General features: G+C 41.1%; 1 protein-coding gene across 4 annotated transcripts in view; it reads left to right on the forward strand.

Annotated features, from left to right (window-relative positions):
* DACH2 (dachshund family transcription factor 2) overlaps window positions 1-27,438 on the forward strand; it is a 310,886-nt gene extending 283,448 nt beyond the window's left edge. Inside the window, exons 8-12 of one of the 4 annotated variants that reach the window (XM_056359330.1) lie at window positions 8,137-8,282; window positions 8,812-8,959; window positions 12,944-13,087; window positions 16,127-16,192; window positions 24,205-26,555. In XM_056359330.1, the coding sequence (XP_056215305.1) occupies window positions 8,137-8,282; window positions 8,812-8,959; window positions 12,944-13,087; window positions 16,127-16,192; window positions 24,205-24,290 (590 nt within the window). In that variant the 3' untranslated portion in view covers window positions 24,291-26,555. The other 3 variants (XM_056359331.1, XM_056359332.1, XM_056359333.1) reach the window with 3 other exon arrangements.
* The last annotated feature ends 293 nt before the right edge of the window (window positions 27,439-27,731 follow it).

Here is a 27,731-nt window from a genome sequence, read left to right on the forward strand (position 1 = left end):
CAGGCGTGCATGGTGGCAGCGGACTTGCCGGCAGCGGCGTGCCTCACGCTTCAAGGTGGCTTCGCAGACAGCTGCCAGCTTGGGCTTCCCAGTCGGCAAGTTACACCAACTGGGAGCTACCTGCCGTCCAGAAACCACGTAGCTGTAGTTAGCATGGCGCTGGGGTTGGGGTAGTACCCTTCTCCCTCTGTTTCCTGCCTGGTTTCCCCATGTGGGGCTGCTGGCTACATGCAAAAGCACGGTTTGTTCGTTGGAACACATTGCTCGCTGATCGCGGCTGTGTTCAGCCAGGAGCTGGCGGAGCAGGTACGATTCTGCCTGCGAGTGGACCTCGCCGTCTGCATGCCGGGGACCGATATTCTCCAGCCAGCTCCGGATGCCTGTGCTAGTAAGCTGACAGTTCAGTTAACAGACATTTCTTCAGCTTGAATACCATCAACCTGTTTCTGTTTATCCTCATCACACCCAGCCCGTGTTTCTTCACCTTCCTTATGCAGTAATTTTACTGTTTATTGTACTGCTTCTTAGATAGCTTGGCTTTTCTGTTTCTTGTGTGGTGTCTGTCCGTGGTGGCAGTCACTGGAATCTGTCTCAAAGGGGAAAAGGGAAGGATTTTGTTTTCAGTACCTAATGCAGCTTTGCAAGACACTGATTCCTGATCAGATATTCCAGGAGGACTGGGAAAGCAGTTCCTATCCTCCCCCATCCTTCCTGATTTCTTCCTCCTGTTGTCCACTTTGTATGTTGGGGTTTTTTTCCATAGATGAATATTGTGGAAATTATTTGGACTAAAGTTAATACATTAATTATCCAAGCTGACATTTTTGCAGTGTGTGAAAGGACAGGGTGGTATGTAAAATAGATGCACTAAGAACACCTACAGTATGACAACAAGTAGCAGGGTAATTGCTGAAAATGAAGTCTTTTCTGCTTTCCCTTCCCTTCAACATCTGTTGTTCCATATGGAGTCATAAATATTTGCAACAAAATAGTTGAAGAAATAATCTCAACATTAATAGGGAAAAGCTGAATCCGCCAAGAAAATTGAAGAATCTTTTTTTTTTTTTTTTCCTTGGCAAGTTCCTCCTACCCATCCTCATCTGACAGTTTAAAATCTCGGTAGAAGAATAGTCAGACTACATTGATGCTTAAAAAACACTATGAAAAAAACCTTTGTGAGTGTTAATGGGAGAGTTAGCTGAGAAAAAAATTATAATGTCTTGATAATAGCTATGAGGAGGATTTTGTTTATTTTGTTTCATTTTCCTCCTTTCTTCCATGCCACAGTAATTCTATTACTAGCCTCTCATTGAATAGTTCACATTTTCACTTTTCTTTATTGTCAGTAGAAATAATGCTTCTTGGCATTGTCAGGAATGAGAAGGTACTATTACTAGCTGAAGTAACTAGTTACTTTAAATTGCCATATGGAAAATGCAGATCGGTAGTACTTAAGCTTCTATGTAGAAGCAACTTAAAGCACAGAACAACTTCAAACGTGTCAGAATCCGGGTTACCAAAACCTGCCTAGGAGAAAACATGTATGATAGTAACACCACAGACAAACTATAAATTGTAAGTAATTGTTGTGAACATAAAATATACCATTTTTTAAGGCTTTTTCTATGTTTATTAGTGGCCTTAATTGTACTTATAATTCTCTTTAATGAACAGAATTTATTCAGGTGACATCAGTTATATTTGGTTTTCTTAATGTGGACATACAGAACTTCAGACAGAAGTTACTTGCTCTAGTTCTGATGTCTGGCTAGTGAATTGCTGCACCTCTCAGTTTCATTTTTTCATTATCACAAACCTAGTAGCTCATCTAACTCAGGTGCTTTCTTTTGAGGTTTGAATTAATAAAATATTTTCAGGTGTTTTTACCATCATTGCCGTGTGAACATCAGAGTATATTGTAAATATGTTGAAGTTATAAATAGGTATAATTTTCTGTGTTATTAATGAGGCTACATTGATGAAAATGTCAAAGCTGTGTAATTACACACCTCTTGATAAAGAGCGCACAGATAAAGACAGTTTGTAAACTGTAATTTCAGCCCTTTCTAGTGAAATTCTCTTTTCTTTGCTTTTTGCCTCCTTCCCCTATTCAGACACTAAGTGCATGCTTTGTGACGTCCTTCAGGAAAGCACACCCTCATCATTCCTGAGAACAGGTCTGTGGAAAGGTGGTACGGTTTGGTACGAGTTGCTTGTACAGTTTGCTCTCTCTTTTTTTTACTGCCTGGAATACTCCGTTTTCCCTAAGCTAGCACATTGCTCTAAATGTAACAGACATGGCTGTAAAAGACAATTAAAAGCGTTTCAACAAATACATGCGTGACAAAAGGAGGGGTAGGGAGAATCTCCATCCTTTATTGGATGCAGGGGGGAAGCGTAGTGACAAAGGCTGAGGAACTTCATGCCTTCCTTGCCTCAGTCTTTAATAGTCAGACCAGTTGTTCTCGGTGTGTCCGGCCCCCTGAGCTGCTGGAAGACAGGGATGGGCAGCAGAGCGAAGCCTCCATGGTCCAAGGGGAAATATCAGCCACCTGCTACACCACTCGGACACACAGATCTCTGGGGCCAGGCCAGGCCACAGGACAGACCCTGAGGGGCTGCAGCGTGTCCAGGGACGGGCACGGAGCTGGGGAAGGGGCTGCGGCACCGGCTGGGGGGGCTGGGGGGGCTCAGCCTGGAGAAACGGGGCTCGGGGGGGCCCCATCGCTCTGCGGCTGCCTGAGGGGGCTGGAGCCGGGGGGTCGGTCTCTTCCCCCAGGGAACCAGCGACAGGACAAGAGGGAACGGCCCCAGGCTGTGCCAGGGGAGGGTCAGGGGGGATCTCAGGAGAAATTCCTTCGCGGAAAGGGTGGCCGGGCAGGGGGACAGGCTGCCCAGGGACCCGGTGCTGTCACCGTCCCCGGGGGGGGGGCTCAAAACCCCCGCAGGCGCGGTGCTTGGGTTCAGTGGTGGGCTTGGCAGCGCTGGGTTAGGGGCTGGGCTTGATAATCCTGAAGGTCTTTTCCAAGCTAAATGATTCTATGAATCTATGGTCTACTTTTCCCCCCGTGTTGAAAATAATGAAAAGGTTTTATTAAACGCTTCTTTAGGACAAAATCAATTTATTTCAGAATGGATAGGTGAATACTAGCTTGGACATGGATGCTGTGAAGCAGAGCATAGTTGATGTTAGTGTTTTGAGATAGTTTCCAAAAGCTTTTAAGGCAGCCTGGAAATGTATATATAAAGATTAGATAGAGATAGTATTTTTAAAGTGAAGGTATTTTTGTGGCAAAGCTCAGTCGTGAAAAATGCTTGTGCACTATCAAGTTGTATCAATCATTTGAAAATGAAATAAAATCTGATTTAAAGCTAGTGTACTGGATTAATCAGCTACTCCCCAATTGCATTCATTGACCCTGTTCATTCAGGGACTGTAATTAAGAAAAACAGCAGTGGCTTTAAATTTGGCATCTGAATCACAAGGTTAAAGCAGTAAATTTCTAAGTTTGATTGGTGCCAGGTTAGGAGGAGGTATCTCTTTTCTCACTGATGAACAGGAGTGCTCAGCTCCTGGCAGAGAAGCAATGAGTGAAGGAGAGAAAGGCAGGCAGAGGTTTATGGAGGCTTTTCAGAGTTATTAAGGCACTGAAGACAGATAACCCTGTCCTTGCAGACTTACAGATACAAAATAGTTGAAATAAACAATGCCTCAGATTACAGGGTTTTCATACTTACCTTACTGTAAAAGAAAAAAAAATCTAGTTTCTCATTAAGCAATACAGAAATTGACAAGATTTAAAATTCAAGTAAGTTTTAATTTTTGGAAAAACTGCTTTTTGCAGTCAAAACTTAGAATTTGGGCCCTAATTCTGTCAAAATACCCATGTTCAGACACTGCTGCCTATTGCTGTTGTTGTGAGGTAGATACAGAACTGGAAGTCAAGGGACCTCTTGCCACTATAGAGATACATCGCTTTGGATGATCCTGGAAGACCTTTGGGTAAACAGTGCTATTTCAAATAAGACTGTATGTTATTTTCAAACATGAGTAGCACACAGAACCCAGCTGACATTGCAGATCCTCTGGTTTTATTTATTAGAAGTCAAAAAGGTCCATCAGAGTGTCTGTGAGCTGTTCTTTTGTAACTATGGGCCATTAAATATAGTCCCCATTACTCCAATATGAAGCTTAAAGATTTATAATTGTGGTAAATCATTTTAGTCCTTAGGTATCTAAATTTTATGCCACAGGCAAGGAAAAGGAGTGACCCATCTGGCACCTATGTCCAAAACCCACTTATTAATGCTGGCTGAAGGCTTTCTGAGATCAAATGTCTTGGTTAGTAACTAACAGATTAATATCTCTAAATTTTGTATAAATTGTTACTCTGTTTTCCATATGCCACATATTTATTTTATGCATGAGTTACATTCTGTAAACTACTTCAGGTGAATAATGCTTACACAGCTCCAGATAGATACATTTTTGAAGTGTTTGTGAAGAAATAACTCGGTGGTCTAACTAGTGTTAGACAAGATGTAAACTGTAGCTTTAATACTTCTACCTTGTTTTGAGAGGGATGTGACATGTCAAGTGTATCAGGTATATGAGTGATGGGTTTAAAAACATGCCTTCTGAAAGAATATAAACCAGCTGGCAAATAAAATTGCCTGTTGGTTTGGGCCGTGCACTGTCATGCAGGGAGCAATTCGCGTTACTTGTGTTCCCAGCGCTATGTTTAGTCCGTAGGTTGATGCTTCATTTTCCAAACCCTGTTTCTGCAACTTAGGCAGAAGACAGAAGATGAAATACTTCGGTATATTGGATTAAGAACAAGAAACTTTCTAGCAGATTTTCATGTGCTTTCCTGGGATAATATTCCACTCGCTGTTAGTGTTTACTGTGTATTTCTTTTCTCTGCAATATAATTCTTCCTTTCATCTATTCATCTGGATGCCAGCTAGAAATTAAAATAAAAAGTCTGCACTCTAAATGGATTCCTGAATGCTATTATAAAGCATGGCAGGTTTAACAAACGGGCTTGATAAAAGTAGTTCCCACTTTGCTTCAATAAATAGAAAGGTTGTTTGTGTCCTTGGTTAGATTGTAGTTGTCCTAGCTTTATTTCTTGCTTATTCTGTTGTACTATATGTGTGAGTGCAGCTTTTAGCATTTATATTTTTAGTGTTATTTAAAATCAAAATGCTTAAATCAACATCTTTTTTTCTATTAAAGAGACGCATTTGATACAGTCCACAAAAAATGCTTCCAACGCATGCCATTTTTAATTGCTTTACCATTTATGATTTCTCAAGTCTAGCTAATAAATTTCTGGCTAACTGCACTTACTCAGAATACAGGCAAGATGTAGACACCATTCAGATGTGAAGACCTATTACAAGATTGAAATAGATTTCTAATGCATTTATCATTCATCTTTGCAGAGTGTGATTTCAATCAAAAAAAAAAAAAGATGAATGGTTTGACAGTTTCCGCCCCTATACGCTAAAACATAATATGCTTCTTCTAGTTTTCAGCTATTACAGACTTTAACATGCAATGTGACCTTGGTCTGCAAAGCATGTTTGGTTAGCACAAAAACTTAATCATAAGAAGTCATAAGTAGAATCCTTCTTCTTTACTGCCCTTTTTCTGGGACTTGGAAATTTATTGCTTCTGGGACAGGTAGGATATGAACAATGGGCCAAATAGAGTCCAGGGTTATCTCATCTGTGTGAAAACTGCTGCTGAAAATCGATGTGACCTCTGCTACACTGTCATCCCAATTCCCACCCTCTGTGTCCTATTTGTCTTTTGGTAGAAGCTTAGATCTGTGTGCTGTCTCTATGTGTCTCTCTTGGGCCAGATTATCAAAATGAATCATTGCCTGCATACCTCTTATATTTCTATTTATTTTCCTGGTGTTGACTAGGTCTGATGAAATATGATTCTTTTTGCATTTGATCCTCACTGCAGCAAGCAGCACCTAATTTAGCTGTGTCTATCTCTTTAAAGAAGAGTAATACTATTTTGAAACTTCAATCTGCTGTACAGTAACATTACAAACCATAGACCATGCAACCTGTCTTCACAGTCAATAGTAATTTTCCTTTCAGCCAATTTAATGTTATTACTTTCATCTCCAAATAGTAGGGATTTCTAGAGATTTTAAAGCAGCTATAGTTTTGTTATGCATACTTCACGTATTACTTTCTTTTTCAGATGCCACTTCTGTTTAGTCTTGTGACTCCATGGCATAGATATTATTTCTGTGTAGCATCATATGCGACAAATAACCAGTTTATTTTCAAAACTCGGCCACTGATAAAAGATATTTAGATATGAGAAATGATGCATCTGAATTGGCACAAACTTTGTAGTCTATGTTACCAGAATTTATTTTTAAATGGATCGTTTAAATTACATGAACACAGCTCTAAAATGATAGCTACAAAGATGTGTAGAGGTTACTGGCTTTTGTTGTTCTTAGTCCTGAAGAATCATTATAAAGATGTGCCATTTAATGAATTCACACAGGGTAAACAAAATACTCCCTAAACAGAGATTTCAAAGAATACTTGAAAACTGCTAGTGCTTCTGGTTCGTTGTTAGTAGGTGTGTTTTAGAAACACAGCACAAAGTGCTTGCTGCTCAGTAGGTACTGCTGGAGTTTGTTAAACTACATACGAGTATTGCTGTAGAGACACCAGGGTTTAATTCATCGTTGTCAGGTTCTTTTTGAGGTGGCTTTTTTTTTTTTTTTTTTTTTTTTTTTTTTAATAAGGAGACCTTTGAATATGGTGTGGTCTAATTGTAAATCCAGGCTTTAATATGACCAAGTCACTTGAAAAATGAAACTATCAGGACTGGTTGTACAGTTGCCCTTAGAAAACACTCATGTCATGTATGTGTGGTCAGTACATTAGTTGCAGGCTTTACTAAAAAGCAGTTGCTGAGAAGATACTCTTTGATTTCCGCAAGTGGAGGAACATAATATCTATAGACTGGATTTCCCTGGAATATCATACAGGATTTTAGGGGTTTTTTTACATTGCAGAGTTAAAGAAATTACAGAGTTTGGCTTTAAAGACTGCTAGATTTTTATTTTGTGGTTTTTAGCAATTAACTCGATGTTTAAATGAATACATGGGGAAGTAGTACTCATAGGGATCTGAGAGAAGGAGATACATTTACTATCCTAAAATATGTTTAAATTATCCTATCAAAAAATGTGAGTTCCTTGTTGATAGTACTGATTCATCACAAAATTTAAAGGATTTTTAAGAAATTATTACTGATGTTATTTCTTTCCAGACACACATTTCTACTGTCTGTGCACATCTTGATCTGTAACAACATGATCTATTTGAAACGAGTGGAGGGGGAGCTACGAGGTCCTGATTCTACAGTTTGTAAGAGATGCATCGCTCTAGTTTTCTGTGCAGTGCATCGCAGGAGTGAGGGGAGCGCTCTCTCCTCCCCGGCTGCTCCTGGGACCCTCGCCACCCAGCCTCTCGATATACCTCTGGTATAAACTGAGACAGCTCAGCAGAGCTTTTTTGGCTACTGTCTGTGACTAGAAAGGCTGACAGTAGCAAGGTACTTGTTAAGAAAACCTGTGCTGACACTTTACTGACAACGTGGAGTTGGTGCTAGCTAAGCAGGAGGGGATGAGTCAGTGGAGATTATTTACTGCTGAGTATGGGAAGGGTAATATTAAAGGAGTGAAGAGATGCGATACGTTTCTTGATCAGAATTTTGTCAAGGTTATAGCAACAAAAAATGCACATCACAGAATGGCAAACATTCATAGAATGGAGAAAGGTCATTCAGGTTTAATGAACTGCGTAATACTGTTATAATTCTGTAGTATAATTCTGTAGAATTTGAGATATAATAGTTTATACTCTATTAAAGCTGTGTTATAGTATTCGGTATATTTATTGTTGTTCTGTACTACTTTGCAAACTTACCTTAGCAACAATCGCAGCTGCCCAAAGACTGAAACAATGTCAGTTTTACTAATGCGCTTGTATTTTGACTTCCAGGTAAACAAAATGCTAGTTATTAGAAATTACATTTATCTATATTTCCAATGCCTTCTGATGTTGCTTTTAAACCTATCTTTACAGAAGAGGTCCAAATTGCCATTCCAATAATGAAACCAACCTTAGATAAAGTCCAACTGGCTGGACAGGCCTTGCCTCCTGGATTTCCGGCGCCATTTCTTTTTGCTGATGGTCTGTCATCAGTAGAAACACTATTAACCAACATTCAGGTAAATTATTCTCTATAGGGCCAGGCTATGTCATGATAGATAACGTGTTTCTTTTTCAGTCTCTTTAAAAAAGTTTCAGAAACTACATTGTATCTGCAATTCTAATTTCTTTTATTTAATGTAATGCTTAGGTTTCCACTGTCTGGCATTATCGGTTGTGAAAGGGTTCCATATGTTGTCTATTTGACTTAATAGTTGGCAATAATGGTCATATTAGAATTCACCAGTCTCATTATTCCTCTTCTGCTTCTCCCTTCAGTTGACCAAGGTCAGCAATGATACGGCACTCCGTTTGTAATAAACCGCATCCATAGGATGAATTAGCAAAAGCTATACTGAATGATTCCATGCCACCAGATTGCTCATATATGACATTTAGCTACTCCAGGTGCCCAGTTGCATTCCAGGTCTATAGGTTCCTGCTTTTAATTTTTCTGTTTTCCTGGAGGGTATAAAAGAAAGAAATGGATTAATTTTATCACTGCTGGAACAAAATGGTATTTTCAGATCTTACATTTGTGTGTTTTAGGGCCTGCTGAAGGTGGCTGTGGACAATGCGAGAGTCCAGGAAAAGCAGATACAGCAGGAAAAGAAAGAGTTAAAGATGGAGCTTTGTAGAGAGAGAGAGCTGAGAGAAAGCTTGGAAAGGCAACTCACAGCTGAGCTGCAAAGCAGAGGTGAGTGAATGAAAAATCAAGTTTAGATATCTATTAAATGTATAACCCTTTGGCATTTCCAGCTGGAGCTGTTGAGGACTTGGAGTTAACTGACATTCATACTTCAGTGTAATGCAGCAGTGGACTAGCACTGGTAATGAAAGATTTAAATTTAATAAAAACAGAATGAAGCACACTTTTCTGTAAGCAGAGAGAACAGTGACTGAAGGATTATTTCCTGGAGGGCAACTGGCCGCAGAGAGTTTTGGCAGGATCTGTGGAGGAAAGCTGATTCAGTTTCATGGCTTTCACATGTATTATTACCCATCCGCCTGTGTATTCCCAGCCCGATTTCTTCATTTGACAGCTTTAATTTCTTTTGTTTTCTGCTATTATCCTTCAAGCATTGAGAATCAGTCTTACTGTGAGAAAGATAATATGTCTGTAATTTGGGTATTTAGGTGATTTTTTTTCATTACCTTAGTACTTATCTAGCCCACAGTTCTGTAGTTCAGGAGCTACTCCCCCAGTTTTTCTTGTCGATAACTTCAGTGCCACAAAATAGATGGAACTACGAGAAACTGTCCACCTAAGTGCAAGACTTGAAGCAAATAACCCTAGATATTTATTTTTTTCTGTCAGTAGAGTGAGATACAATAGCGTTCCCCATATGGGGCCTTCTAAGACAAAACCATGACTGTTTAGAAGCTTTTGATAGTAACAGGCAATTAAATTGGTAAATCTGAATTTTTCGCTGTGATATTGCAAAGAAGGCAATGTTCTTTTTAAAATTCAAATCTGCATCTGAAGGAGAGGAATAGTACTTTATGTGCCAAAAGCTACATCTAGATTACATCCATGAAATCAGAAAGATAAAACTAGATAAGACCGAAAATGTAGGTGCCAAGGACTATCTTCCTGTGCGTTTTGAATTGAAATTAGGTGTGTAGAACAGAGCTGTCTGCAGCACCGAGTCTCAGTAAGAGGCAACAAAGGAGGGCGCTTCTAAGGCAAGTTGTGAAGGGTCAATAAATACTGTGGAAGGTGTTAAATTGCAGGGGGTGTTCAGAAATGTTGCATCACCCCAGCCTACGTGTGGATGAGACTGCTGTATTTCTATAAATTAAACCTGTCTCCCTGCAGGCAGACAGCACACTATGCACCTCCTGAGTTACATTTAAGTCAACAAAAACCTTAAGCCATGCGTAGACTTTGCTGGCTTATGGCTCAAAAGAGAATTTCACCAATAATCAATATCCTCAGAATTGTTTGTCTTTTAGGTCATTGCCACATGCACATCTTAATTATTATAAAAAGTCAGAGGTAGGCTTTTTCACATGGGTTGCTCAATTTTCCAGTGTTCTACAGATCACATTCTGACATTCATAATTCACTAAGTCTCTCAGAGATTTCCCATGTTATAGTATCCTTTTGGTTTTTTTCCCCTGCCTGGAGCATTCACAAATCCAGAACGATCTGTAAAAGTCAGTAAGAACTGAGATGAACAAGTGGTCACAAAAAGTTATGTAAATACTGTGGATTTTCCCAAAATTTTTCCAGATATTTTAGTAAATTTTCTAACAGTATTTTGTGACTTGAAATTCACAGGCATCTTAATATACAGGAGATTCAAATAAATGAGACTGCAAAATAGTGCTTGCATAAATTCAACTTTCATTTTAACAATACTTGTGAGCAATATTTGCCAGAATGTATGCACTAGCAAACTTGACTCTAAACAGATGGTAATTTTAAAAGGGCGTTTATGTTCAAGCTCAAACTCTTTTTAGTCTGTTAGTTTTACCTGCCTTTCGTAGTGCCATCACTTCTCCATTTGTTTGATTCCATAATGAATCCACGGCATTAAGTACTGCTCTGTGGAATTTAACTGTACACGTGAACTGAAGCAGCACAACACAAGAGCATTCTTCAATCCTCTGCACAAGCTGCGATGGGTTGTAGAAATGTAGCGCTTCCCTGTGAGCTGGGCTGGGCTGTGGAAGTGGTCTTTGACCCCTTCCAGAGCATGCTTAAAGTCTTCTCCTGCTGGTTCTGAGAAAGTACGTGGGCATCAGCCTCAGCTCCAACTAATCTTCCTCATGCCAATGAGACGTGCCAGCTGATGGCAGATTTCCTGGAACAAGAGCTGTGCCCGGGAGGAGCGTATTTTCTGGCTGCAGGATACACTCAGCAGAACCGTGGTGACGGGCCTGCAGATATCCTAGCAAGCAGTTTAAACCAGGGAGGGGAAGTGCAGGTCATGCAAAGAAGAGACACAAGAGAGTGTTCTTGCAGCACTGGTGAAAAAAAAGTTTAAGAGCCCATTAAAGGTAGCTTAATAAGGATAATAAGGACAGTCTGTTAGCCGGCAGGAGCACAGGAAGGGTTGTTGTTGGCAGAGGTGGATATTTTAGATGTAGTTCTGGCCCATGTAATGGTAACCTGGGGCTGGTGAAAAATAAGGTTAAATATGGGATTAAGATTCAGGATTTGAAAAAGAAAAGGCTTTTAAAAAGGTGCATTTTATTGGTTGAATTTATATAGGTGAGGGAATACAATCATAGCAATGTCAGCAGTTTTCAGCGAAGATATTGATCATCTGGCTACAATTAATACTATACAATTCTCTAGTTATAGTTTTAACTTTATTTATAGTTGGGTTTAAGACAGAGTAGTCAGAAATACTTTGTTTTCTGCCAAATCTAACGTGCCTGTACCAATGGCCTGTGGATGATCTTTGTCAAGGCACTGTTTCTGCTTTCTGTCTTTAAAAGAGATGAAATGCTGTAAAGTGCATTGAGATCTAATGCAGAGCTGTACAGGAGCACTGTATTATTGCATTGTTAGCTATATTAAACAGCCAGCTACTGAACAGCGTTTTACAGAGTGCTTCAGTTTGTAGGAGAAATTGCTAATGAAGAGAATATACTTGATTCACTTCGGGGTGTTATAAGCTTGTTTTCAACCTGCTTTCTATGTGGGAAGTTTCCTTTTAATTTCTCTCTGACGTTCTCAGCATACACCCAATGCGTTTTTGTTTCGCTGCTTTCTTTGGCTTTACCTCTTCTTTTCTCCCACTAGTGATGAAGTGCTAAAGTACTTATGTTACTCAGTATATACCCCTTCTCTACACATTTGATCTTTCATCTGAGTATGTACTCACTCAACCCGTCTTCTCAATAGCCTTACACCTGGCTTCTGTCTTGAGCAGTGGTTCTTGTTATGTCAGTTATTCTGCTTCAAAATTAACCCAGCTGCTGCTCCATTTTTACCAAAAAAATGACCACCTAATTCCATGGGGTTTCACTCTGTACACCATTGGTGCTGGCGTTTCAGATTCTCCAACACTGCACACAGGTAGTTCACCTGGATAAATAAATTTAATTTCCTTTTAATGTTAATAGCCATTACTAAACCAAATCTCTGACACATTCAGAAGACTTCTTCCATCCATGAGGAGTGGTCAGGGAGAGACATAACCAGTGTGTTTGGATTATCCTTCTGGATAAAACTACTGGCAGAGCAGGGTGCAATACAGTTCTCAGCATCAAGGGAAAATATTAGAATGAAGGGTGGGAGATGGATTTAATTTTGAGGATATACATTGCTGCTGTTGCTAGAAATCAGTTTAAGCCAATGGTCTGGTCAACCAAACTGCAGAACTGTAGCTGGAATTTAGTCCAGGCTGGTGAAGTCTTTGTAACATGAACCACGGGGCTGGTGCTGAGACTCTTTAGGTTCTGGTCAGGACACTTAAATCCATGGGGCAGTTCCAGATCTTTAAGAAGATCTAAAGCCCTTTCACACTGTTCATTGTTTCACTACAGGATATGGCTTGGGGTGGGTGGGTTTATTTTTGTTTTTTCTATCAGTTTCAAGCCAGATTTCTGGTTTTTTCTTGAGCTGGAACTGGGCCCTTGAACACTGAACGTAAACTCATTTACTGTCACCATTATATATTAGTTGTGCTTTAACAGCCGTTCTTAAAATATATTTACATTTCAGCAACAATTCAGAAACGCTTGAAGAAAGAAAAAAAGGCAAAGAGAAAATTGCAGGAAGCTTTGGAATTTGAATCAAAGAGAAGAGAACAAGTGGAACAGGCGCTTAAACAGGCCACATCAGGTGACGGTCTCAGGATGTTAAATGGTAATGTCTTAGTTGGCCTTTCACAGTTAGCTTAAAATGATGTTTAATTAAGTGACAAAAAGTAAGATGATACACAAAGCAAATTTCAGAATGAAGAACCACAATCCTTTCCTGAAATAATTAAAAATCTATTTCAGGCCATGTGCTCTGGGTCATGAATTAAAAAAATAAATGTCTGCAACTAGAGAAACAGACAGAGCAGTTTACACAGACATGACAAGAAATGCTGAATATATTACCAGCAAAATCTGTTACGGTGCCAGCTAAGACAATGTGAAATTTGGTTCCTGTAAGGTTCTCTGAACTCTTCTCTCCCAGCAGATTCATTTTTAGAACTGCTGAGCTTCATTTTAAAAGCCGTTTGGCTAAAGTGTGCTCAGCCTCAGGATCCATTAAGTGTGTTAAATATGTATCAGCTTTCAGAGCTGACTAGGCTTTGAATACTTCCCAAATATTCTTGTGAAACAAAAGCAAATCAGTTTAATCTCCTAAACAGGGTGATTATGTTTTGGGTAGCGGGAGGATTTGCCTCTCCTGCTTAAGATGGTTCTGGCCAAAGCTTAGAGCTTCAGTTTGAATCTTTAAGACTGCACCTTGTTGAGTTTTAATTAATTTTTAGGTTCCATAGCTAAGGTTTAGTCTGTGCATCCCTACCCCGAAGTCTCTGCAGAGGCTCACGAATCAGAGTTATACTCCATCTCTGCTGCATTTGTATGTCGGGTAGCCTTTACCACAACTTTGTGCTGCCTGCTTTGGGCACGGCTAGCAACCGAGCCGTAATAGCATAAGGAGCCTGCAAAAACTGCCTGAACTGCTGAGTAAAAATAATGAGTTTAGCTTGTCTTGAGTTCTCAGTTGTGAGGCCTACCCACACTTTTTTAAAGTTAGGGCAAGCCTTGTGTGCGTGAACTGCCATCGCAACACTCTGCAGTGGACTGCGAGTTGTGATTTATCTAGAGCACCTAAGAGATATAAACTCTTTAAGTACGAGAGCAACATCTTTCAGAGGCATTCTCATCTGCTGGGTTTTATAGTCCAGCATATCACTGTAACCAGGAACTGGCTGGCTTTTCTGATGTACTGACAGCAAATAGTGGTGATTCAGGCATGGATATACAGCTGGCAGTTGCACCGTGATAAGGGACAATGACCTAAGAGAGGGCGGGTGGACAGAGCCAGCAAAAACCTCTTCACCGCCTCCCCTGGGTCAGAAAAGCACCCAGGTTGGATCCCAGAGATACAGCCAGCACCTTGAGATGAATGTCAGAAAAACCCTAAATTCCTGATATTCTGTAAGGTCATTCACCCAGATTTTGCCATTGCTGGTAAGCACCTGCCACTCGCATGACAGTTAGGAGTGCTCAGCAGTTCTGGAAGCCACAAATTAAAGGGTACCAACATGCCAGCAATGTGATTAACAGATCTTTACATCTGCTACTGTGGGCCTGGCTGCTAACATTTTGATTTGCAGGCACACTCAGGTAGTCATATATATGTTAGTGCCTGCAAGAAGCTGATATTTACATGCTAATCTGATTGCACATGCAAATCAGGTAGCTCATTAGCATCTTAATCCACAATTTAATTGCAGGTACAATTTTATGACAACAAAATGTGAAGGGCTATTTTGAGTATTTTTAATTTAACTCCGACGGTCTGTCTCATTTAACAGATGCTGTTATTAGTTAGCGATGACTTTGTCATTTTACACATATATACAACATGGACTCTGAAAGGTTTGCAAAGAAAGAGCCTTTTTAGATTGATAGATCAGTGCCCTGAACTTTCCTCCAAAACAGGAATCTGAATAAGGGAAACCCAATGTAACAGCAGTCACTCATAATTTTATAAGAAACAATTGTATACATGAAAATACTTTTTATTTGATGGTATAGATTTATAGGGCTATATAAGCATACATCACATGTATTTCACTTAAACATATATTGCTAAGATATTACTCATACTATTCTTCTGTATATGGACTGCACTTCAGTGGGTTGCCCTACTTTGACAGAGTTCAGTTAGGCTGCAGGGTGACCGTGAAACGGCATCTTTGCAAGAGATGCTGATGCTCGACCAAAGGGACCTGAGAAAGCAACAGCACAGCTCTTCTCTACTTGAGAAAGTCCAGAACAGAAAATCTTCAGAACTGTACCCACAGCTCCCTTTCAGGTGTGGGCTTTTTTTCCTCACTATAATTTCTGAGTGCTGTATTACAAGGGAAGCAGATGTTTCTCCAGGATTTGAGGTGCCATGGATTCAAATCACATACCCTTCATGCTAATCCTTGTTGGCACGAGGTGGATAATGGCATCTGTTATCATAACACCCTGGGGTGTTTGAGGCCCCGCCCCCACCCCAAAGGACTGTGCATACAGAGGTATTATCAATAGGAAATTAAATAGGTCAAAAGTGCGTATCGTTATGAGACTCTCAACTTGGAAAAAAGACTACAATCCATTTTGGAAAGCTTTTCTCAGAAATCTGGAAATGTTTCACATAATATCACATATGTAATTTTGTTTTGGCTGATAATGCATGCTTACAACATCCTGAGCAGAGTCTTTGAAGTGCAGTTTGCACAGTTCTTATCTGTAACGTGCACTCATACAAACTGATAGGCACGCGCACGCAGACACGTTGACTGGCATTGGCTATATCCTTTATTCTGTACTTCGCAGGTGCAGGGCTAGGAGAGTCACTGTAGCTTAATATTACCACAGTTCCATTTCGACTTTTATTTTTCATGTGTCAGATGTCCTCATTCTCCAAGAGAATTTTACAGACATATTAATATAATGTGTTAGTTATTATCTGGTCATCAGACAAATGTGAAGCACATTAAAAATAATTCACTGTGAGACCAGTATGCACGTTTTGGAAACTATTTACTACTGAAAATTCTATGAAGACCAAATGTTTTATGCAAGACCGTGTAATGTGGAGATCACCCTAGTTTGCTATAAATATTTTTCTAAAGATGCATGAGAGAAGGGCAAAGGGGAATACATTAATCTTCAGTGTCTTGTCTTTCAGATGCTGGAATCCCAGATATGGAAATAGAACACAACGGAACCCAACATGACAGTGCAGCAATGCAAGGTGCAGTATGTACCGCATCCCATCACGTACATGTTTATCATCAGCTGTATTAAAAATCAAGTAAAATGCAGAATAGTTTTCATGCTTTAAAATAAACATAAATCACACAACTTTGTTTTCCTGTTCAATACAGAAAACCTTTGAAAGATCAGTATTTACAACACCAGAAATTAAATTTGTTTTAACAGAGGTGTGGGAAACTCATATTTAGCTATCATGCACTTAGTTCAAAAGTGATTTTACATATGATTCATCTTTTTAAAATATTTTACCACTGATCCTTACCTGCCTGTGAAGATCATAGGTGTTTTCAAAAAAATACATAAACCGTAGGTGGAAAAGGAAAGTCATGGTCACATTATGAGCAGTTACATAGTGCTCCATTTTCCTCATTGTTCAGTGACTGCAAATAGAGAACATCCATGTCTTGCCCGAGTGCTTCCCAAAGAATAATAACTGCATTCTAGCTACAGGCCTGTGAGGTAAGGGCGTTGTGTAATCGCCGGTTAGTGAAGCTGGGATACAGAGATCTCAAGGGTTATTTCCATTACCACTGGAACCCTATTTGAGACACGCAGAAAATCCATAGTCACATGTGATAAAATTTGGTCTGAGCAATTTGCTCTGGCTTTGGAGAAAGTTCGGCTTGGTGGTGTTGGTTTTCTGTTAAACCTGCCTCTTTCTCCCTTCCGTCTGCGCCCTGTTCCTTGCACACCACTCAGTTCTGTGCCTGCTACTGTAGCAGCCTGGAGACAGCTGCCTGTTTCAATGTAACTGCTGCTTCTTAGAGCACTTCCACCCTTTCTACCGAATCGTGTAATGGTAATGTGCAAAAAATAATCTGTGTTGATGTAACTAAAAACAGTCCCCTTCTGTGTAGACAGAAGAAGGGCTGCAGTACAGTTATAGATACAAACATAATTTCTAGCATTTCTCAACTGTTAAAAGCTTGACTTTGCATACCTCTGGTATGCATCTGTCGTCCATCTGTCATCTATACAGGAAAGCTTTCAAATATTTTTACTGCTGTCTCTTTGTGATTTTAGGTTCATATGCTATGTGTTACGAAGGAGAATCACAGCTTTATTGTAATGCATATATATACATATAACATACGTGTGTATATATACGTACACATACGATTAGAGTTGTGCTCTAAATACTGCGTTTGGAAGATCATTACTGCCAGAAATAATCAAACTATTGAATAAGCACTGGGGACACTTGTATTTAAATTTGACAAGCAAAATATTCCTAGTGTTTCTGATCTATTTATGATACCTGCTGAGATGAGTGCTCAGTGCTCTTCCAAGAAGATTCTGAAAGTCAAAGGTGCATCTGGACAGAATCTAGTGAAAAATTGAAGTTAATTTCAATTTTCAATTAATGAAAAAAAGTTGCATTTGGCTTGAGTGTGTCTTCCCATCAAACACGGTTATAAATAACTGTGGGTAAAGTGATGCATAGCTGCTTGCAGTGACCGTTTACCCACTAGAAGGAATTAAGAGAGCTTTCTTACGCTTCCTGCAGTCTATTGGTATACAAGAAAAACTCGTGATTTTATGATTTTTATTTCAGGTTTGTTTTCAGTCTGAACCCAACTACATTGTTCTTTAGTTTTACCAGGCTTTGGATCATGGAGTTTTTGTTCAGGTTAGAAGCCTGAACAAAGGGAGAGCTGGATATCCACTATGTTTAATACCTCTGAGCTTGGTACCCCTCTGTGAAAGCAGAACACTTGTGCAGTAGATGTAAACCTGTCCTGTACTCCTCAATGGCAAAGCCTCTCTTGTCTTCACTGCAGTAATGAATGACAGCGTACACTGACGTCTGGGACAGTTTTGGTGTGGTAGTCATGTTCATATGTAAACATGTGGTGAGTTGAGCCTGGTTTTCACTGAGCACTCTCAGCTGATAAAAAGGTTTCTGAAGAGCTCTCTGTAGAGCTTGTTTAGATTTCAAAGTGTTTCTGTCCTGTAGCACCATCTCTTTCATTTTTATTTATGCTGATGCTGTAATATCTTTTTATTCTCTCTTGCTTTGATTACAATTTTTGCACTTGACAGCTACTGTTGCACTGCTGCCTTTAACAATTAGCGCACACTCCCTTATTGCACCCTTCATTTGCTGCCTTTGGTTTTTGGCCCTGGAAGGAGGAAGGGTCAGAACATGTTCCCAATACAAAGCTGTTTCCAAGCTTCTCTGTTGCACAGAAGAAAGCTTTAGCATCAATGCAGACCTTTCGTTTCCAGTTGTCAATAGCTCTGCTGGACAGAAATCTATCATTTGTACAATGCCTTTCCTTTGAAATTCAATCAGTTTCACTGCCAGTGTCTCCTTAAGATGGTTTAAAGGAAAATTACCAAAATACTGCACAGCCACCTTTCACAGTGATTAAGTCGTATCATATTTTATACTCATTTCTTAAAGTGATTTTATTAACACAAGCTGTTCATATACTGGGATTCTGATCTGCATTATAAATCTTTTCCATTTAGTTGACTCATTTCTCTATGCTCTGTATATTAATTGAACGGAAATTTTGTGCAGGCGAGACTTAAAACTTTTTTGAACTTCACAGTCTTAATACCTCCATCCTCTGTATGTATCCATCTTCTCATCCAGTATAGCTTGATCTGAGAGAAGCTTTTTAGCTGACAGAATAGAAAAGTAATAGTTGCTGCAGTCGTGAAGCCCCCTGCATAGTTGAGTGGTGCAGGAGAGGGTGATGCATTCACACAGATACCCTTCTGGTCTTGCTCCCATAACTCACTTGTGGGCCAGCAAGATAGTGCATCAACCATTTTATCAACCAATCTCCGTTTCACATAAAATAAACATACTGGGTGTCATTAAGTGCACCTTCAGATCAATGATTTTTGCAAATGACATTCAAGTACCATTCGAGTAGTGCATTTTTGCTGATAAAGCAAATTAAATTAGCACAACTACAAGTGTGCTGATAAAAACTAAAACCGAACAGCAGCACCATTAGCTAACAAAGTAATATTTTCTCTTTACTGCTTTCTGCCATTTAGTTATTATCCTATTGGAAATCTAATTATAATCCTTTTACTCCCTAGTCAAACTTCACAGTTTTTGCAAGCTTAGCACTGACAAGTGATTTCATTACATTTGATTGCCCGCGCCCAGATTGACTTAACTTCACTCCGAGACCTAAAAGCCCTCTCAGTTTCTCAGATTCCCTGTTTGCACATTACAGCAACAGCTCCTTTAATTAATTAGCATGAACAGCAGTAACATGAACTGCTGAACAGAAAATAACATCATTTTATGATCGCAGGGAGACTTCTCCTTTTGCATGTTTATACCTTAGTTAACTTTTGTATTACTATATTTCATTGTTAGGGGATATTGGAACAATCAGCAAAGCAATGTTATCTTAAAATTTTAAAAAATAGAGGTTACCATAATACTTGTTGATAACAATTTACAAAAAATAAAAGACTCTAAATTTCAAGAAGGAGGCAGCAGCAAGGCAGGCAGAGTTTCCTGAGGTAAAAGTGCAGTTGGAAGGAAATGTGGTTCACGGGGCCTGCAACAGGAGCGGGACCCAGGGTGGCTGCTGCTGCCCTGCCATTTGTGAAACAACCTGGCAGAGATTTAGCACAAAACTCTCAGTAACTCTGAATAACTTCTATCTGTTTGCCTAAGATGAAGGACTGTTGAAGTTTGGAAGACGTTTTGGGTTTTGTTATTTTGAGAACTGGGCTATTTTTTCACTATTCTGATCTAACCAGTCAGTTTTCAAATCCAGCCTATGGTCAAAAAGGCACGAGAGGGACAGGAGAGAGAGAGGTGGTGGTTTTTAGAAGTTTAGCAACTTTGTTAGTGTATCAATTTATACCTCCAAATGCCTCAGTCCACTGAAACCAGGCAGGCTATGGAATTTCAGAGCACTCTACAATTGTGGGAGACAAATTCAGCATCTTGGAAATGCAGTGCTATTGTGTTGGTCTTGCTTTTACTGGAGAAAAAAAAATAATTATGTAGGACTGGATCCCTGTGGTAAGAAACTCTTGAGACTGAGCTAAAGAGAGGCCTGGTGTTTCCCTTTGAGCAAGTTCTTTGCAGTCTTCTTCATTTGAGTCTCTGTCCCTAGTGCCTGCCCTGCTCTGGGTGTTCTGAATTATTAAAACTCTACTAGTTATCTTGTTGTGTGCAATACTGAAATGTTTCTAGAAAAACTCGTGTGAAGTTTGTGTACAATGACCAGACTGTCGTATCCATGTGCACCCTGGCCATGCGCTGCTGGAAGCTGCTCGCGGAGTCACAGGGTGGTGGGGGCTGGACGGAGCCCACCGAGCCCAGCCCGCGGCTGCCCCCGGCCCTCCCAGGGCGCCGCACAGCATGGCCACCGGGCGGGTGGGGACGGCCCCAGCGAAGGAGAACAAAGCTCTTCCTCGTGTCCAGAAGGAGCTTCCCGTGTGGCAGTTTGTGCCCGGTGCCCCTTGTCCTGTCGCTGGGCACCACTGCCGGGAGCCTGGCCCCGTCCCCCTGGCCCCCGCCCTGAAGGCCCCTGGTACCTGTTGGTCAGACCCCCCTCAGCCGCCTCCTCTCCCGGCTGGACAGGCCCAGCTCTCCCAGCCCTCCCTCACCGGGGAGATGCTCCAGCCCCTCATCATCTTCCCAGCCCCGCGCTGGCCCCTCCCAGCAGCTCCCTGGCTCTCCTCAACTGGGGAGCCCAGCACTGGACCCAGCACCCCAGATGTGCCTCACCAGGGCAGAGCAGGGGGCAGGATCCCCTCCCTCGACCCGCTGGCCACGCTCCTCCCGAGGCACCCAGGGTCCCACTGGCCGCCTGGTCACACTGCTGGCCCATGGGCAACTGGCTGCCCACCAGAGCTCCCAGGTCCCTCTCCGCAGAGCTGCCCCCCAGCAGGGCAGCCACAGCCCATACTGGTGCGTGGGGCTGCCCATCCCCCACCCCCCAGGGGCAGGACCCTACACTCACCTTTGTGGAACTTCATGAGGTTCCTCTGCCCAACCCTCCAGCCTGCCCAGGTCTCGCTGACTGGCATTAGCTGCTGACCCGGGGAAGGGCCCTCTTCAGTCGCTAGCCAGGAGGCTGCTGTGCTGGCTGACTGCGTGGCTCACCTGCTGGCCATGCAGATCCAGGGCTTTTAAACTAATGGGATCCCTGGTCTTGGTGTTTTTTCTACTTTTGGTACGCTGTTCTCCTGGCTCGCTCACCCTGTGAGCACATACACATGTGAGGGAGGAAGCTCAGATGTTGTGATTTACTGGAAACAAAAGGTGGGTAAAGGTTTCACCAGGGGGCTGTTGGGTGTGAAGGTCCTTTCTGTTCTTAACAAAGGGCTAAAACATTTATTCAATAATTCAGTGTCAGTAGGCTGGAATATTTCCTAAGCAGGAACCACTACGTTATCTCCCTGTCTGCTCAAACTGACAATAGCAATCCAGCATCTGCATAGTTTGTATTCAGTGAACATATTCTTGTCCTTGGCTATTGTTACTTATTAGAAATCCTATTTTCTGTACAAGTTCGCAGATCTATTAGCACAGATGTGGAAATATTTGACAGAGTCAACTCAGTAGTCCTAATCACAAAATAAATGGGGAAGAGACCCCAGAGGCACCTCGGCGAGTGTGCCGCATGGGAGGGTCCGGCCCAGGGACCGGGGGGGGGGGGGGGGGGCTGCCCCCCCGCAAGGGGATCCTGGTCAGCTCAGCCACCATCAGACATAGGAGGCTGCATCTCTGCCAGGGTAGAAAAGAGGCAATATGAAAGAGTGAGAGATTAAAAGCAAGCAAACCAAACCTGGTTCCTACTGCTGCTCTCGGAAGCAGCGTGCACAGTTGACATTCTGCCCTGCGTCCAGAGGAAAGCGTGCCCTGCTCACAGTGTGCTAGTGTTTTGGTTTCATGGCTCTGTTTGGAAAATAGAGAGAAATGGAAGGGAAAAGTTTTACTGGACAACTAATAAACAGGAAAAGCAATCAGTTTCACTGACTGTTGTCATCTGGCTGAGCAACTGGCCCAAACCCCAAGAACTTGCTGCAAGCCAGGTCCAGTTTTCCCGTGGTAGCAAAGGGCTCCTTTCCCGTGGTTTTCATGATTGCTGTGGTCCTTCCCCCTGGCAGGGTTGGTGTGCAGGCTGCTTCCAGACCAACTCCTGTTTGCTGCGAGGTTTAGGGAAAGAGAGGGGTTTTGAGGGCTGCCATCCACAGCAGAAACCAACTGCTCTCTGATTTGTCTTTTTCTTTCTGCAAAATAAGAGAGTAATTCAAACTAATTAGCCCCAGCTTTGTAAGTCAGATTTATTGTTATGGCGTTGCATTTTCCATGTGTCACAGCATCCAAAGCTCACCCTGGCTCTGATCTAACTGAAGTGTCGACTCTGTTTACATAGCCTAGGAGGAGTGGAGAGATCAGCTTCTGTCCAGATACTTGCAATATCGTGTAAGACTGATTCAACCCTTCGAGCTGTGCAGAGCCCCTGAGAGCGTGCAGCCTGGCACATGGCTGCCCTCATCCCTCCTGCTGCTCTCCTGTCTGCAGAAACAGCCACATCTCAGCTCTGCCTAACCTTTATTTTAGCAGCTCTCCCAGCTCCTCCTTCATCTAAATTGGCAAAGGGGGATTGTCAGTTTGGTATTTCATCTCTGCCGCTGGTATTCTCTGCAACATGTAGTGCTGGGCTTTATTTTTTAAATTGCCTGAATAATTTACTGTTACTGATACAAGTTTATCCTTGTTCTCTCGTTATGTAGCAGATCCCAAATTTCCTTTCTCCAATGACTTTCTCCTCCAGTTTGGTGTGCTGAAGTTACCTGAACAATGCTGGGCTGTAGTGGTGGGGGTTCATCGCCTCTGGCCCCCTGCAGTGCCTTGCTCCCCGTCCTGGGCTGGGCTTGTGCACCAGCCTTACTGGGCAGCATGCGTTTATGCAAGTCGTGAGGGTCCACGTGGAAATTTTGGTTTAAAGTAGTTTGATGGAAATACAGCTGAATTACTGACTGGAAACAAATGTATTACAAAGCAAGCTGCACAAGGATTCAGAAACTGCAGAGATGCTGAATAGGCTGGGAGTGGGGGGAAGTGAATAAATATGCAGATAGTAATTATTGCTTTTGGATTTGTGCTTTATACACACATTAGAACCTTGAAAGAAAAAGACAAACGATGATATTGTTGCTAAAAGAGAGTGCAAGAGATGAATGTACACCCTGGACTAACAACTCAGGGAAGACAACACCATCCTGAGGGAAAATTACAATTATTAACATACGCTCTGGCTTCCTGAGAAATTGTGAGATCTCTGCTTGTCTTATACATTGTGAAGGGGAAAAAAAATCCTTTCTAAATGTCTTGCTTATTAAGCCAGTCATGCATTTCACTGTAGGTTGTAAAGCAGTATAACATGCACAGGGGGCTCATAAGCATATTTTAGTGTTAGGGAATATCATTTATACAGTTTTTATATTGTCAATATTACCCCTAGAGAATGAGATTAGGCTTTAAAGTACTGTAAATCTACGCTTTTGCTCACCTTTGTATAATTTCATTTTTTAATAGAATGAAGCCCACATAAATGAATATTTGATTAAGGGATAAACCTAATAAAAGAATACATTTATTGCACACAGATTTATTCAAATCTTTGCTATATAATACAGTAAAATGCTATAAAATGGTATGTAGCTTGCAGTCAGCTACACTGAGGAGATTGTGAATATGCTTCAAAAAAAGATGAATTTGACAACATTGCATTGCCTTTTGTTTACAAGTGGTAGCACAGATGCTCCTAACACGTTAATTCCTCATAGGTGGTAGCTGTATGACATTGTTAATGTCATGGAGTTAAGTTTGTTGCACAGCAACAAAAAAGTATTTTGATTTCTGGAGAATAATTGAGAGCTTTATAAAAAAGGAAGTATTTAACTATGCACTTTCTGTTTACTGATCAATAATATCTCCTGGGTAGCTGCACCGTGCTTGAGCTTTGGCATTTACTTTCTCTCTTACAGGTGTTCCAGATACCTCCATTGAACTTCCCTTGAGAAATACAGGGAATAGGAAGGAAAAATTGAAACCTGTTCCGAAGTTTAAGTAGTCAGTCACTCCATCAGCCCGCAGTACCCTCAATGACCACCTCTTCCCTTATTTTGAAAAATAAGTTTTGAAATGCAATAAAAATATGAAGAATTTGAAGAAAAAAAAAAAAAAGTGTTACTGATCTGTACTGATCCCATTTTTGATAAATAACTCTTCCCTTGAATGCACGTCTCCGGATTCCTCCCCTTCTCTTTGCAGACAGTCCGTGTCACCAAACGCAGCACCATACATGCGTGCACCTACGTGCTTTATATCTTACTTTACAAGCATCAAACGTATCAGAAGATGCAGCTGATGCCCAGTGGCTATGTAAATAGCGAGTAACGTACCTAATTTCTGCTGACTTGCATTAGTATTACACAGACTAATTCAGCGAGGACCACCTGGACGGCCCGGGCTGTGTAGGTGGTTAGGCCAGGAGATGCCGCGGTGGGTCGGGCTGCGGGGCCCGGGCCCCCACGGAGGGTCGGCGTGCGGGCGTGGGGTGCCGGGCAGGCAGGGCTCGGGCTGCTCCTGTGCAGGAGGCAGAGCTGGTGCGTTGCCGGCTGGCGAGAACGCGCTGTGGCAGGATTCGGCCGTTTGGGCTGGCAGTGGAGGCTGTGCATGTTCAAAGGTGGTCGTGCCAACCTGCGAGGCTGTCAGTGGTGCCCTTAGAAGGACAGCTTTCGTGTAAGCTGGATCGCGTGCAGCCTGCCGTGGGAAGGAGTCATGTGCAACTTCCTAATAATCGGGAGAAAAGGGGAAAATACCCGACAAACAAACCCCACAGTGTTCAGTATTTGCATTTCTGCTTACCTCCTCCCCGGGCTTTATTATTTGCCCCACTAAATTTAAGACAATTTTAATCAGCCAAAGGGCTGAAACTAATTTAGCCACTTCTTTGGAGGTTCCCATGCTCCCAAGCGTTCCTCCAGAGTTGTTATGTCCCTGGCTCTTCCGATCTGTATTCTTGTTTACATCCAAAATACATATTAAATCATCTCTGTTTGGAGAGTCTGAGCCTCCTTAAAACCATGAAACATTCAATTACTAATTAGCTGTTTCCTGTTCCTAATGAAGTGAACATGTCGGATTTGGATTAAAATTCAGCTACTGCTCTCCTCTGTTTATGGTTCCAGATGTTTTTGTTTTATCTAGGAGGTTACTTTGACAGCTACTGCTAAATGATAAATCACTCATATTATAGCTGAAATGCATTTTGAAATTGAAATGTGGCAAACTTTGAGATTGCTCCAAGGATTAGTGTCAGTTAGCAGGTCAATACTTGTTCTTCCCTTACGAGTGTTCGGTATTGGCATATGTAAAACAGTAATGGGATAGATGTCAACATTATACAAAATGCTTCTCAATATTATGATTTTGCTATCATCTTCAAGATCAGTACTTGCGGGTTTTGCTGGGTGGATTCATGATTCATTGTATAATGAACAAGAATATGGATTCTTGTTAGCTTTAGTTTCCGTGGGCATTTTAATATTTTATTTTTCTCTGGGCTTCAAGTTGCTTAATGTGAAAAATCACAGTTGATAGGTACTATAACTAGGAATATTGTTATGAAGGAAATAAGTGGCTTTCTGCTTGTTTCCCTAAATAAAGAAAAATAATTTGAAAAGAAATGTGGCAGTTTCTGAATGAAAGAACAGTTTTCCAAGAACAGATATTGATTTATTCTATTACATTTTATAATGCAATGCAATTTTGTTTTAACACACTGTTCCCTAGAAGGTTTTTGTGCATGTAATGATGTTACGTTGTAAAGCTGATGCCGTGTTACTTGGTCTGTCTTACGGAGGCAAGCAGTGCAACACAGGCTGCCTTCTGAAAAACAAGAAGGAAAATGAGTGCTCAATTAAAAAGCAAATGCCATAAAGGCAGAACATCCGAATCAAAGTATTTATAGCCTGTACTTGGCAGATGCTGGCTGGCAAGTGCCAGCACAAACGGGGCTGGTGGGGTTTTAGTCCCACTGGGCGCGCACACCTGCACCCTGGGCTAGGAGGTGCTCAGTGCGCCGGGAGCGGGTCACTGCGCTGCGGAACAGGCACCTCGGGGGCTCCACGGGGCGCTGGCAGCTGGTGCCCCTTCCTCCTGGGTAAAACGTGCTCACCTGACGGATGGCTAGGTTGTGTCACGTACAGATCCCGTAATTTGTCTTGAGGGAAAAAAAAAAAAAGTCCACTAACAAATAGGGAAACCCACCTAAGTTTCAGTTAACTATAATATGTGTAATTGACCTCTTTTTTCTTCTTTTTTTTTCCACCCCCCTCCAGAAAACAGAACATACATCAAACCTACTATTATGTACTGAAGGAAACACCTATTGTTGAAAAATGTATAATGACCACTATTTGAAGACTATATAGTTCATGAAAAACGTCCCTTCCAACCTTTGATGCCTTCAGTACTGTGTGAAGAACAGGATTTGTAGCATGAAACTTGAAGGACAATTTCAAGCAATTTACTGTTGCTGCATCGAAAACTGCCGTATTAAGAAATATTGAGACTTTTTACAAGCTTACCATACCAAACCAAGCCTGCTGCAACAGATCATTTTTAGGTCCCCGGAGATAGAAAGGAGTTTTAGTATTTTTAAGCACATACAGGAATTATTCCCCCTTCCCCCCAAAAAAAGAACTTTTTTTTTTTTTTTTTCTAAGGAGCTAGCTATTACTGTATAGCAATGGCACAATGATTTTAAGCCACAAAGGTCCTCACTGGCTGTACATCAAACAAGTCCAGTTTGTCACTGAAACTGTTCAACATGGAGCTGTTTCGATTGTGTTTATAAATTAAGCTTTGTTTACTGAAGCAGATACTCGATATATATTACGTTTTAAAAAGAAATGTGTGTACATTTTTTAAAAGAATGATGTAAAAATTGTCCTTTCATTAGATGACCAATTCAAAAGTGTGAGCTAAACCCTAATAGCTGACGTAATATGAGGATTATAATTGATGCTTTTTTTTATGCTCAGTTCAGCTTGGCTTTTGGTCTTTTAAGATGAAAAAATGAATATGCAGTAGAGTGTTAGATAATGGAAACTTTTAAGTATGGTTTCTCTGTTGTACCATATTAAGTTAAAGTACACATTCTTTGTTAAAAATGTTCTTGCTAAAAATACAGTATTAAAATTTTTTTTGTTTGACTTTGGAAATCTTTTAAGGTTTGTTCTTTTTTGACTGTGAATTCCCATAGTTACTGTACTAATGCAAAACAATATTTTGCACTATTAAAAATACTTGAAGAAATTACTTAATAAAGAGGGTGGGTTGGTATTAAACATTTTCCTAATTATTGTATGTTCCAAATCCTGAACTTTGCAACTGAAACATTCCTTTCACAAAATATGTGACTGAAGGCTGGTTTGAGTCAAGTGGAATTAAGTAATGACCTGTTCACTTTCATTCATGGGTCAAAGGCACAATGCTTATTTACGTA

Source organism: Falco biarmicus, chromosome 14 (assembly GCF_023638135.1).
Source record: "Falco biarmicus isolate bFalBia1 chromosome 14, bFalBia1.pri, whole genome shotgun sequence".
In the NCBI taxonomy this organism is placed as follows: Eukaryota; Metazoa; Chordata; class Aves; order Falconiformes; family Falconidae; genus Falco; species Falco biarmicus.